The 14,883-nt window shown below is 35.0% G+C and overlaps 1 protein-coding gene across 2 annotated transcripts in view; it reads left to right on the plus strand.

Annotated features, from left to right (window-relative positions):
- The window catches only part of DIAPH3 (diaphanous related formin 3), a 571,929-nt gene that overhangs the window by 292,128 nt on the left and 264,918 nt on the right, over positions 1-14,883 (plus strand). For both annotated transcript variants that reach the window (XM_061171200.1, XM_061171201.1), the window contains one exon: positions 10,230-10,469. In XM_061171200.1, the coding sequence (XP_061027183.1) occupies positions 10,230-10,469 (240 nt within the window). The remainder of the gene's footprint in view (positions 1-10,229; positions 10,470-14,883) is intronic.

Below are 14,883 nucleotides of genomic sequence, written 5' to 3' on the forward strand. Positions count from 1 at the left end.
CCTATAAATAAGCCTACCGAGAAATTTAAGGTGACCACCCAATGATTGATTTGCCTGCTAAAACAAAAAGGAACATTCTTCAAAGGAATATTACAACTCAAGAGTTGTTATAACATTTCATCATTTAATTAAGAAGTAAAGATTAATAAAATAGGATGTATTGTAAAAGAAAAAAAAAACAGTCAAATAAACAAGACGGCCCAGGTTTTAGATTTCAAATGCAAAGACTTTAATGTGGATATTATAAATATGTTCAAAGAACTAAAGGAAATTATCTTTTAAGAATTGAAGGAAAACATGATCTTAATTAAGGAATCTTTGCAGGGAAATGAAAACTATAAAAATTTGCCATATGGGAATTCTCAAACTGAAAAGTTCAATAACTGAATTAAAATATTCAGTATATGGGTTAATAGTATATTGGAGATAAACAGTCTAAAACACCTGTAATTGTAGTCCCAAAAGGAGAAGAAAGTGAGATTGTGGCTGGCAAAATATTTGAAGAAATAAGGGCCAAGAAATGCCAAATTGAGTGGAAAATATAAACTTAGGGTTCAAGAACCTCAGCAAACCCCAGTCAGGATAAATATAAAGAGAAAGACATTTTGGCACATTCCAGTCAAACTGCTGAAAGACAAAGACAAAGAGAAAGTCATGAAAGTGATTTGAGGAGGGGAAAACATATAAGAAAACAAGGAGAGAGATTTAGCTGACCTTGCAGAAATAATGGAAAGCAGAAGTCAACAGAAGGGTGTATTTTAAATGTTGAAATAAAGAAACTCTGTAAACTCAAAATTCTCCATTTAGTAGATACCCTTCCCAAAATAGGGTAAAATAAATACATTTTCAGTTCTGTGAAAACAGAGAGTTTGTGACCATCAGACCTGCCCTACAAGAAATGCTAAAGTTGACCTGCAGGCCAAATGGAAATGATACTAGATGAAAAGTGATATCCACAAAAAGGAATGGAAACCATGTGAAATAATCAATGAACTATGTTTTCTTTCTTCTCATAATTTACTTAAAACTAATAATTAAAAAAATAACATCGCAGGATAAGGTTTATATGTATATAGAAGTAAAAGATATGATAGTAGCACAAATGATTGGGTAGGACAAATGGAATTATGCTGTTGTAACATTATAACACACATGAAATGAACCAGAAGGTGGGAAGTGTGAGTGAAATGCTGGAAGGGGGAGGCAGGAAATGAAACCTATGAACCGGCACAATACTGACTTAATAGTCACTCTAAATAGACTACATAAAGATGCATATTGGTAGTCCTAGAGCAACCAGCAAAAATATAGTAAAGAGATATAGTTAAGAAACCAGTAGAAGAAATACAGTGGAATACTAAAAATTGCTTGATAAACACAAAAGCAGGAAGGGATAAAAGAGAGGTAAAAATCAGAAAGGACAAATGGAAAACAGATACTAGACAATAAGAAAAGTAGCATAGCTTTGTATATTTCAGAGACTGTATATTTCAAGACAAATCATATTATAAGAAATAGAGGCATTACACAAGGATACAAGGAGTAATTTACAAGAAACAATCATCTTAAATATGCATGCACCTAATAAAGAACATTAAAATTCATGAAGCAAAACCTGTAGAATTAAATGGAGAAACAGATAACTTCACAATCATAATGAGACTTTAATGCCCCCTTTCAGTAAATTCTAGAAAAAGTAGATCAAGAAACAAATCAGGAAATAATTAGAAAATCAAGACAGTTCTATCAACCAGCTTATTCTAATTGGTATTTATAGAACATTGCCTATATAACTGCAGAATATACATTCGTTTCAAATACACGTGGAACATTCACCAAGGTAGACCATATGGGAACATAAAATAAGTCTCAGTAATTTTCAAAAGACTGAAATCTTGTAGAGTATGTTTTCTATGTAAATTGGAATTAAATTGGACAACAACAATAATAGAACATCTCTCACTGTTTGAAAATTGGATAACAGTTTTAAATTATTTGTGGGTCAAAGAAGAAATAATTTTAAACCTAATGAAAATGAAAGCACTGAAAAAGAAAACTAAATTCTCATATTTGCATCAGGAATCAAAGAAGGGAATCTACTACAGAAAATTAGAGACCCATATAATACATAAACATATATACAAAAATTGTCAAAACATTTTTGTATCAAATAGTGCAGTGCCTAAAAAGCTCTGTGTCATTACCAAGCTGTGCAAGGTTGGTTTAACATTTGAAAATTAATTAATGTAGTTGACCATATTATCAGAAAATAGGGAGAAAAATCATATAATTATCTAGATTCAAAATAAAAAGCATTTGACAGAATTGTATCTTGTTTATGATATATAAAAACTCTTAACAAGTAGAAATAGAAGGAAACTTTCTCGACCTGATAAAGGACATCTATGGAAGACATGGAGCTATCCTCATACTTAGTTGGAAAAGATTAAATTCTTTGTCATTTATGATTGGAAACCAGGCAAGGATATCTATTTTTATCACTTTTCTGCATTATAATATATGTTCTAACTCGTGTAATAAAAGAAAATGAGATAAAAGGCCTGTACATTGGAAATGATGTAAGTGAACTTATTATCTATGTAAATACGTAAGAAATCTGTAGTAAACTTTGTTAGAAGGTCACAAAATAGTCACTGTACCAAAATCAGTTGTATTTTTCTCTATAAACAATGATATATCGGAAAGCGAAATAAAAATAGTACTATTTTCAATAGCATCAAAAAATGTAAAATACTTAAGGATGCATTTCACTGAACATGTGCAAATTTTCTACACTGCAAACTACAAATTATTGCTGAGGGAACTTGAAGAAGTTGTAAATAAATGGTGATACATACCATGCTCCTAGAGTGGAAGACTCAATTTGTTAAGATCTCATTTTTCCCTCAAATGATCTATAGATTCCTAATACACATACGATACACATTCTCAATCAATCCCAGCAGGTCTTATAATAGTAACTGACAAGATATCACAAAAATTCATATGGCATGCAAAGGACCTGGAATGGACAAAATCAATTTTGAAAAAGAACAAACTTGGAGGACCTAGACTACTGATATGACATCAAGACAGTAAGGTTTTGGCTTAAGGATATATAAATGTTTTTCTTAAAAGTATAGAAATAGATTCACAAAGATACCATCAATTGATTTTTCAACAAAGACTTTAAGGCTAGTGAGTAGAGAAAGGAACTTCTTTGTACCAAATGATGCTGCAAAACTTGGATATTCTATTGACTAAAATGAATCTCAACTCCTTCATCACACCACGCAGAACAGTTAATGAGGGATGGAATATAGACCTAAATGTGCAAAGATAAAATAAAAGCTTCAAGAATAAAGCATAACATTGGCAAAGGGGGTGTAAAGTGTCATAAGCCACTTTGTAAAAAGTTTGACAATTTCTTATAAGGTTAAGTATGCATTTACACTATACTATTTAATGGAAATGAAAAGACTCATACAAGAATATTCATAATATCCTGTATTAGTTTCCCTGGGCTGCCATAACAAATGTCCACAACGTTAGTGATTTAAAACAACAGTAATTTATTCTGTCATATTTCTGGAGACCAAAAGTCCTACATCAAGCTGTTGGCACGGTTGGTTCCTTCTGGAGACTCGGAGGAAGAATCTGTTCCATGCCTCTCTCTTAGCGTCTGGTAGCTGCTTGTAGCCTTTGGTATTTCTTGACTTTTAGCATCACTCCAGTCTCTGCCTCCATCTTCACAGTCTTCACATTGCCTTCTCCTGTGTGTGACTTTCTCCTTTCTTGTAAAATGACATGGCATTAGATTTAGGGATCTCCCTGAATCCTGCATGATCTCACCTGGGGATCTTTAACTTAATTACATCTGTAAAGACCCTATTTCTACATAAGGTCACCTTCACAGGTACCTGGTTTAGGACTTATCCTTCCAGTGCTTATTCATTCCAACCCACTACACAGCCCCAAACTGGGAAGAAACCAAAAAGTCCATCAACTTTTTGGTTTAGGAAAGAGGCTAAACAAATATTGGTGTATTCTTGCAATGAAATATTGCTCATTAATAAAAAGGAACAGTACTCAATCATACTAACATATGTGTGAATCTCAAAGTCATTTTATTGAGTGAAAGATGCCAGACACCAAAAGTGTTTCCTGAAAGTTTCATTTATATAAATTTCAAGAACAGGCAAAACTTAGTTATAGTGATAGCAATCAAAACATTGGTTTCCTATGTTAGGGTGGGGATTGTCTGGAAGCAGACATGAATGAATTTAAGACACCAGAAAGGTTCTGGGTTTTATGCCAGCTTTTTAATTCATCAGATATGAAACTTATGTGTTGAGTGTTTGCTAAGACTGCCAAATTAAATAAGAAGTCTCTCGCTCTCTAACTTTACCACTTTCAGATCCTGAGTATCTGCAGAACTCATTTGGACCTCCTGTGAAATCCTTTGTGGTCCAGAATTGATAAGCATTTGTAGACAAAGAGAAAGCATATCTGATGTCTATAGCTAATTGTCTATTTCTTGACTACCTGGAGGAATATACATTTTATCCTTTTAATTTTTTTTTTTTTTTTTTTTTGGTATAATTCTTGGCTTTACCTTGCTCCTTTGGAAAAATATAAAAAATGCGACTTTGCCACAGCAAAGTACAAAAAATGTACTTTGCTGTTGTGTAGTTTTAAAAAAATAATTTTAGCTTATGAGTTTTATTATCATAAGGGCACATTTATTTTAAAAATACTCTTGATATTCCGAGCACTACCCAGGCATAAGGCACTTGAATAGCTATGTTTTTGATGCCTTTCCTAAAGTGAAATGAACTTTTTTTTCTGAGAATTCTGGAGATTATGAAAATATTGGCCAGCTAACAGTAAAGGAAGACATTTTTCATATAGTTTAATTAGAAAAATCAAGTTCAAAACTTTTTCCTAAGTGTCTTAAGTCTGTTGTTAGATCACCTTCCTTTCTCAGATGTCACTTTTCTCCCTCAACCCTTTGTCGTTTTCTCTAGTCTTGTCTTTCACAAAGATGCACTCGTTTTTCCACAGTCTCCTTGCTTCTCACACCTCTCTTACAGGGAGTGGAAGAATTAGCAAATATGGAAATAAGAGTGGAGAGTGCAGTGTAACGAGACAACAAAAGTGGATCTGGAAACATACAGGGGTAGTTAGGTATACCAAGAAGAAAGAAAGAAATATGAAGTAGTAGCAGGCAGAGCTCACAGCAGGTCAACCTGTCTCCATAGTGTTTTGTCTAATAACTACCGTGGGGAAATTAAAGTCTGTTCCTACTCATAGGAAAACATTGTAGAAGTATTGATAGTTTGAGTATCAGGTGGCTTTTAAGTTGCGGTTATTAATTTCCACGTTGTGATTCTCTGAGTGGCATGCACAGTTAGCTGGCAGCAAGTTAGCTCTAGGCTCATGCCCTATTGTCCCTGTGACCTTGAAGGAGTCATTTAACCTTACAGAAACGCCGTCCCATTATTCCTTATAATTATGTATTTACAACATGTATAACGTAAAGGTTTAGAGTAGTAAATCAAGTAAAACTCAAGCTAGTAGCTTTTCAATCAGCAGGTTACTTGTATTAGAAGGAAAGTTGAATGATTAATTAGTCTTACCACAACCTTAGGGAAGAATAATGAAGATATAGAGGATGTTCTCAAATTTCTTTTGAGGTGCGCCTACACGAGGCTGCAGGCAAGAAGTGGGGGAAAACCCAACAAGTTTTGAATAAGTTGGCTCCTGAAAATCTCATATTTATAAAAGAAACTGAATAAAGAGGATATAGTGTTAAGTGTAGTTGGTGTAAAAATGTCAGATGGATTCTGTTTTTTCCCCCCGTGAAATAATGGATAAAATTAAAATTATATGAGAAAAAGATAACCATAGTGAGATTATGGGAGATTACATCTCCCTGAACACTTTTTCTCCTTTTTGCCCTTTAAGACAGATGGAGAGAATTCAGTGATACAAGGGCAGCAACCACCACTTCTGTGCCTTTTGCAGCACTGAGTGGGCACCCAGTCAATCAATGCTTGTTGGTTCACGGATTTTCTAAAGGTCTTTTCATCTTACTTTGTACCTGCTCCAACAACATGTATATTGCCAACAAACAAAATTTTGAAATAAAAATTACCCTTAGTGTTCTGGATATTGTTTGTTGATTTTATCCAGTCACTGTTCTTAAGGTTTTTTCATTCTGGCACATGACATCTGTGGTGGTGTGATGGGGTGGTTGCCGGAGTACTGCTGCCTGCTTTCAAAAAATAGTAATAAAACCAAAATATTTTTACTTTCTTTTTTATGCCTTTAGGTTGATCTTCAGACTATAACTCATTATTGTCAGATTTTGGTGCTATGTGTTTACATTGCTAGGACTCTGTAATAATAAATGTAAAGGATACCTCTGTAAAAATGAATTCTAATTTCTTCTAACATTCTAATTATTAACTATCTTACAGTTAAACTTTTGCAGTAACCCTTCCTTTCTTCATCTTTTTTTTTATGACTTTCTGTTACCATTGAGAATATTATTTGAACATCATAGCACTCCATTTATGCATTCAGTCTAGTCTTTTGCAGACAAGTCATAGTTCTAGTTTCTTGGGCAAGCAAACAGAATGCAAATGTCCAGTGTTTTTTTTGTTTTTATTTTTTTAGATATTTATTCATTTGTCTGCATCGGGTCTTAGTTGTGGCACGTGGGCTCCCCAGTTGTGGCACGTGGGCTCCACAGTGCACAGGCTTAGTTGCCCTGCGGCACTTGGGATCCCAGTTCCCTGACCAGGGATCGAACCCACGTCCCCTGCATTGGAAGGCCGACTCTTAACCACTGGACCACCAGGGAAGTCCCAGCAAATGTCTAGTGTTGATAGAATATGTGAGGGGGTGAAGAAACATTCTTCAGGATTTAAACAATATATATATTTTCCCTCTTTTTACCTTTTTTCTTTGATCCCATCTGAAGAAATAGAGTTTGATTTGCCCAGTGAGAAAAATAACTCTGCTATTATCTTCACAGATTACAAGATTTAGATGTTAGAACATTAGCTTTCATTGACTTTTTTTTGTTGTTGTTATTTGTAAAATAAAATGGGCAGCCATTTGGCCTAGGGGATTAGCGTAGGCTAAATGGTAGACCCTGTACAGGATCTAGTTCTGGTGGTCTCTCAAATTCCTTTCCAGTGCAGTAATTTTGTTCACTAAAATGCATTTGTTTCTTATCAGCCAAAATACTAACTTTTCAGAATTTGGAAGAAAGAACAATATGAAAAGGACATCTAATTTAAAAAGGTGTTCAAAGATCTGTTTAGGTTACCCTTCCTGACTTGCCTTTTCAGGGTATCTGATAAACTCATAGCACTTTGTTCTGCATTACATCATAGACTTACTCTATTTTTTCAAGGTACCTGTCCCTAGTGCCAGGTAGACTCATTACTCATACAAATCTAGGTTATATTTTTCTAGGAAAATTAATTACTTTGTACTGGCTATATATGGTTAGCTTGTCAGCAGGAAAGCTTTAACATACTTCGGCGTAGTTTAATGTAGGCATTTAAGTAGTCTTTTTTCTCTTTGCACATGAAGTAGTACATTAATATATGTTAAAATTAATATATTTTGCAATACTAATGTTTTGCATGGGGTACTGGAGAATTCTTCTCTTGTTTATTGCAAAGTACCAAATACCTGATTTCATAATCATGAATGAGGGCATAGGCTGAAAGCAGAGATGCCGTGGGCCCATCATACACCTTCTGAATGGCCATAACTGTATGTGCTCATGTGAGTGCTCCCTTATATGTCTTAGTATTCTAAAGGATAAATTAAATGTAACAGAGCATGGTACAGCATTGGTCCAGTATAATATGAATATGTACAAATATTACATTTGTAATATTTAAGTAAGGGTACAAATTCCAGGTAAGTGAGTCCATTTGGGAGCATTTTAAAACAAATGAAATGACTTTATCAGAAGTAATCACTGCTTACCTCTACTTTGTGTGCTAGACATACAATGTCCAAACAATGATTTGTGCCCACTAAGAATTGGTATTCTAATAAGGTCTCACTTTGTCTTTCATAAATTTTTATATTACTAAAATTTATTTTATAAAGCCATTATTAGTAATGTTTCTTTGTACTTTAAAAAAATGTCATTTTTGAGCTTACAGTTTCTTTACTCTCTTCTAGGAGAAAAAAATTTATTTTCTCTAGATGGGATTTTGAAGACGTTTCTTGAATTCAAGGAATTTTAAGACATTCCTTAGAATACTTTGTAGAGGAGACTTCTTACTAATTATATTAGTTGAGCTTTTAGAATCTTGGTTGCATACACATAAGCATTTAACACGTCAAGTTGCTGGGGAGAATGCTATATGTAAATTAGATATATTATTTGCTGAGAAACTATTTAGTGACTGTAAGAACTTGGTTCCTCTGAAGATATTCTCTCAGAGGTATCTACTGAGAGCTTTTTATTGCTCCGATTTTGTTAGATGAGTAAACTGGGTTATGTTGTTAAGTCATTAAGGCAGTATCTGTAGTATCCTATTGGAATCTAATAAGTTCAGGCTTTTGTATGGTACATTTTATTTTAAATAACAATCGTTATATTATGAGCAGATAGTTTTTAACAGAAATCCTATAAGCTTCATGTGGCATTGTTTTTTAGCTTTTCAGGGTCAGTGATTAACAGAACTATTCCCTATTTTGATCCTATCATGTTCTGTCACTTTTTTTTCCTGACCTTGCCTCAAAGTGCTTTTGATGTTTATAATCGTTGTTCAAGTTCACCTGTTTTACCGCTGCTGCCCCATCAATCTGTTTTTGTTTTTTTTTTAAACATCTTTATTGGAGTATAATTGCTTTACAATGGTGTGTTAGTTTCTGCTTTATAACAAAGTGAATCACTTATACATATACATATGTTCCCATATCTCTTCCCTCTTGCGTCTCCCTCCCTCCCACCCCTCTAGGTGGTCACAAAGCACAGAGCTGATCTCCCTGTGCTATGCGGCTGCTTCCCACTAGCTATCTATTTTACGTTTGGTTTGGTAGTGTATATATGTCCATGCCACTCTCTCACTTTGTCACAGCTTACCCTTCCCCCTCCCCATATCCTCAAGTCCATTCTCTAGTAGGTCTGTGTCTTTATTCCCGTCTTACCCCTAGGTTCTTCATGACCTTTTTTTTTTTTTTTTTTTCTTTCTTAGATTCCATATATATGTGTTAGCATATGGTATTTGTTTTTCTCTCAAATTCCTAACATGTTTGGTCAAGGAATCCACATCTAACTTAAATGTGGTATGTCTCCAGCCTTCAGGCTCTTCCGCCTCACGTGTGTTGCTAGCACATGGTTTCGGGGGTAAATTTAAGGCAAGAACTTGCTGACCCTCTAGCCCTTTTTTTCTTTCAACATTTTCAACCCCCTATATACCCAGTAAGGAAACGCAGAGTCCCAAATGGGGCTAACCTGGCACGTGGCAGACCTGTGGCTTTGCACCGCTTCTGTCTCCTGCTCTGCCCATGTTTTCTAACTCTGACTCTGCTAATTTAGCATGTGTCAGGAGTCATTCTGCTGTCCTGTGTTTCTGAAGAAAGTCAATTTAGCACAAATTGGGACCTATTTACTCTCCTTCAATCTAACACATACTGTTAGTCAGCAGGGCTCCTGTGGACAGCAATTGCCATTTGAAGAAACAAACCCTCTTTAGACCTTTCTGAATATGTTTTAAACATGACCCAGCATATTTCAGTATTGAACAAAAATGAAAGCAGTGCTATGAATGCTTTGTAATTTGTTGCCTCTGTATCCTGTTACCTTTTAAAAATTCAGTTTTTTTAAAAAAAAGATATATGTACTTTATTACTTAAACTTTGCCATTTAAGTAAAGCTCTCTTTTCATCGAACATCTAAATTTTTTTTTTTAAACATGGATTTAATTAATTAATTAATTTATTTATTTTTGGCTGTGTTGGGTCTTCACTTCTGAGCATCTAAATTTTTAATGTTTTCTTTGAGTGATGACTCAGGTTTCCTCACAAAAACACGCAGGGCTTTTCCCTCTTCCTGCTCTCAGTTTTAGGGGATATATTGCTTTTTCCGTACTGTCATACCAATAAATCATCCCAGATTCCTTGCAGCCGCACATTACTAAAGTATACCATGCATTTTAAAGGAAATCTGCTATTTTCTTTTCAATCAGATGAGCAATGTGAAGAGACTACGGCCACGGCTCAGTGCTATTCTCTTTAAGCTTCAGTTTGAAGAGCAGGTGAACAACATCAAACCTGACATCATGGCTGTCAGTGCTGCCTGCGAAGAGATGAAGAAGAGCAGGAGCTTTAGCAAGTTGCTGGAACTTGTGTTGCTAATGGGAAACTACATGAACGCTGGCTCCCGGAATGCTCAAACCTTCGGATTTAACCTTAGCTCCCTCTGTAAAGTGAGTTTGTTTTTTCAGAACATATAATCTGCCTGAACACTTATTCTTAAATGTCAGCCCTGATGACATTACTTATTTTTTATTTTGATGTGCTCATTGTCAAGAACTTAAACTGAACCATCAACCCCAAACCCAGAGTGAACTGAGCTCAACTCAGCCTCTGAACTAAATCCAAATGCTAATTTTCTCTGATCTGCAAATTCAACTGAAGAATTTTGTTTAACAGCAAAATTATGTTGTAAACCTGTGCTTTCTCAAACTGATGAAATGGAACATCAAAATATTATTTAAACCTAATATTCATTCAGTATAAATACCTGCATATGACAGTATATATATTGAGCATTGCTTGGAATTGCCACTAAAATCTTTACCTTTAACTATTTAAATATTTCTTTGCATTTTTCTTTTTTGAAAGCTGACTAAAGGAAGAGAAAAGTGAGACTGCTTTATATAAAGGGAAAATCATTATATTAGGAATAGACATAACTCGGATGTCATTAATTATTTTGAAATGCTTCTATCTAAATATAATTTTAGAGGAGATGAAAATTGAGTAAGCTTAGAGATTTTTTTTCTTCCAGGTTGTTCCATAGTTTAAATTTTCTTACAGCATATGTATTCAATGTTGTGTATAACAGAGCTCTGTCTTAAGAAGTGAGCCATAGTAATAGTGCTTTATTGATCAGCTTACAACAAATTCTTCTCAGTTACACATCACAAGAAAAGCTTTCTCTTGTTCTTGACCTCGTAACATCTACGCTCCCTGATTAAGGAATTTGATTATTGCTATTACCAGTTAGATTGGAAGGTGAGAAACAAGTTCAGCTTTAGCTATGGGTTTACTGAATAGTTGATCTCTTCATGCTTTCATGGCTTTTCTTACACAATTTCCCTGGCTTATGGTTTCTGTTGGTATCGGTGACTTGTGAGCTTTTCCCCTCTCCCATCTCCATCTTTTTATTTTCCTCTCCTTGTTTTCTTAGCCTGCTGTGTTCAGTTAAGATTCCTAGCAAGTATTATGATGTGATTCATAATACCTGTATTAAAGACTGCACATTTATAGAGTGCTTACCTACCCCTGTGCCAAATGCTTGACCTGATCATTTCATTTAATGTATGTGATTAATATTTACCTGGGATAATGGGACTCATATTTTTCACATGTAAGCCATTAATTATGCTTAGATATTTTAATGGAGCTCTATACTAAAGTTATGGCAGCAGAGTTAAGAGAGAGTGGCTAGCTTGGCTAAGGAAGGGCAGTTTCACACTCAGAGAGGATCAGGAATTTGAGCTGGATCTGGAAGGATGAGTGGATGTTCCCTGAGAGGAAAGGGCATTCTAAGCAATGTCAACAGTTCACATTAAGGGTTATATATCATGGCACAGTTGGAGCCTGGATGGGAGAGGAGTGGAGAAAATGGAAATGTGATAGTAAATAGCTCTAGATGGTGAAGAGCTTCAAATGTCACACCTTATATTGAAGGTTTTATGGAGACATGTTACTTCTGTAAGTCAAGTGATATTATCATCTGTCTTCCAGGAAGATAATTCTAACAGCAGTATGGAAGAAAGGTAAGCTGCACTTCCCAGTACTGTCACCATTAGCCATACATATTTAAATTTAAATCAATTACTATTTAAATAAAATTAAATATTTAATTCCTCACACTTACCATGTTTCAAGTGAGTCAGTGTCCATACATGCTGGCAGCAAATATGGCATATTTCCATCATTGCTGGAAGTTCTATTGGACAGTGCTGGGTTGGGGGTGGGGGGTAGAGTGGGGAGAGAATTGGTGATTGGCTGACCTGTGTCATGTGACCTGGGAGGATGCCAGAGGAAATGGAGCTAAGAAGATAGATGGGAATGGTGAAGGAAAACGGGAGGGGTCAAAGATAACTCCTTGCTACTGACATGTTTGAAGTAGTTGCTCAAAAGAGAAATGAGTTCAGGCTGATTTTGGTGTGTCCTTCTCCTAGCTTACCTCAGTGTCTTAGAAGGCACCTGACTGAAGCTGCCTTACTCAAATGTTTTACCAAATATTTGAGTGTCCACTATGAAACTGTCACTGTGCTTTGAGATGTTGGAGGTCTGAGCTAAGGTAGTGGTAAAGGGGTAGAAGGGGAAAGGGGATGGAGGGCAGTGTACACATTTAAGGAACATCTAGTTATTGTCAGGGCATGGTGATTATGAACTTGGAGGCTGAAGGACGAGGAGGCAAGTAAGACTGCCAGGTTCAGGCTTTCTCTGAGAAGGGAAGCAAAGGAAGAAAAACAGGATGAGGAGCGAGGTGGGGGGAGAAGTTAATTCCACACGTACAGACCTACTGGAGTTTGTTTCATAGTGCCAAGTGTCTGTTCCTCTTTAGATTTTGCATCTCAGAACTACAGCCAACTCACAAGAAGTTGACCACATGCCCTCCCTTATTTCTTCCTTGAAAGAGAAGTGTAGACAAGAGATTAGGTCTGATTAATGAGGTGGAATTCCCTAATACAGTACTTGGTACATAGTAAATACTGAACAAATAGCTGTTGAATGGATAACAGTGCAGTAGACACAATGCAGTACATACAGTGTTGTGTAGAGACAATGTTATTATGTAGCTGAAAATAGAAATCCTCTCATGTTGATATACAGTCACTGATGCATAGTGATTTAAAACCTCTTACAAATACAATGCATGCTGCTACTATTTTACTATAGTCATGCTACAAACCATTTAATCTGTCTCCAGGTAATAGAGTTGACTGTATTTTCAGTCAACGATACTGGCTATTTTGATCATCCCTATAAGGAACCTTATGTTGTACAAGAAACAAAATAAGTACTACAACTTCATATTTTTTATTAGCCTACATGTCAAGTTGAAAGCATATATTGAACAAGATGATATCTCATCATGTTTGTCATCAGAAGTAGCAGCTTGATCGTTGACAATTGTGATTTTCACACCGAGTGTAAAGCATTTGGTTTGATGATAAGCCCCCACACAGGGAATTCCATATTTATTTGACAGTAGAAAGACAGGGTAATATTTTAATCTGTTCGAACATGCTGGGTAATTATATGACATTTACTATTCTATATCCAAAATCTTTACTTTTAAATGCCCTTTATAAATTTAGCTTAAGTATGAACAGTGTGTGAAAATTCATATTAAATTGTTAACTTTGCGTTGTTTAGAAATAAATACATGAGTCATGAATCCTGTATGCATTGTAGTTTGGTTTTAGGGTTTATATTATATCTTTGTATACATTTGTAATTGAAATGACTAACTATAATAAATGAGTTCAGAGAGAAAAGATTTTACTTTCTTTTACTTAAAGATTCAATAGGGTCTATGATAAATAAATGTAAAAGTAAAATATGAGATATAAAGTAACCATAGACTAGAATATATTAAGATGTAAGCATAAATTAAAGTAGACGTATAGCTTTGAGGCTTTCTGATGGAAAAAGTGAAGTGCAAAACATGGTCATGAAACTTTTCATGAGCTGAAAATTGTGGTTTCTCTTATTAGCCACAGCTGAACTTCACGAGAAATTTTGCATTTGTGTCATTATAAAGGGAAAATACAGTGTTGAGCAGTGTTCTTTTAAACAGCAAATGAAAAAATCCGTTTCATGAGGTTCTTTCTTTTAGAACCATCTCCCCTTCTCTGCTCTTCCCCTCCCCTACCCTGACAAATATGTACTCAGAGCCTCTTATGGGGTAACACTCCAAGAGAACCCTCATAGTAAGATACATATGTACTTTTCAGTTACAGTAATGCTATCCCTAGTTTAAGCAAAATGGTGTTAAGTATTCAATACCTTGCTTTCTGGCGGCTTGGCTTTTTAAAAGGATAAACCTCAGACTATATAGAAGAATGGACAGACTGCTTGTCATTCATAAAATCCTCCAAAGATATTACTAAACTTTAGATAAATTTGGATAATAAGCAGTTTGAGATTATGTTCTTTTTTCAGGACCTGCTATTGGTTAATTCGTAACCTTAGAAATACAAGCAGCAAATAGTAGGTGCTTGCCTGACCAAAATGCCCACCTAGAAAAATTTGTATGTCATTAGTGTTGAAATTAGTAATTGTAGTGAATCTGTGTGTAGAGCCAAGTAGATCAGCATTCTAGCAAAAAATGAGTTGACTCAACCATCAAAGTTTAACACCATATTAAATATATGAGATGATTTTAACTTGTTATTTAAAAAGCAGATGTTATTAATCCATGCACAATGACTATAACATGTGTTTGATAATGTTTACTAATGTCTACTGAAATGTTTGATTCCTGAATAACAAATCATCTCAATCAATACAACTGGATGATGGAGCTGTAAATTGTAGCTCTTTGTTCTATGTAACAAAATAAAGTGACTACCTGTATTGGGATAGTAAATATAAATT

This window comes from Eubalaena glacialis, chromosome 16 (assembly GCF_028564815.1).
Source record: "Eubalaena glacialis isolate mEubGla1 chromosome 16, mEubGla1.1.hap2.+ XY, whole genome shotgun sequence".
Taxonomy (NCBI): Eukaryota; Metazoa; Chordata; class Mammalia; order Artiodactyla; family Balaenidae; genus Eubalaena; species Eubalaena glacialis.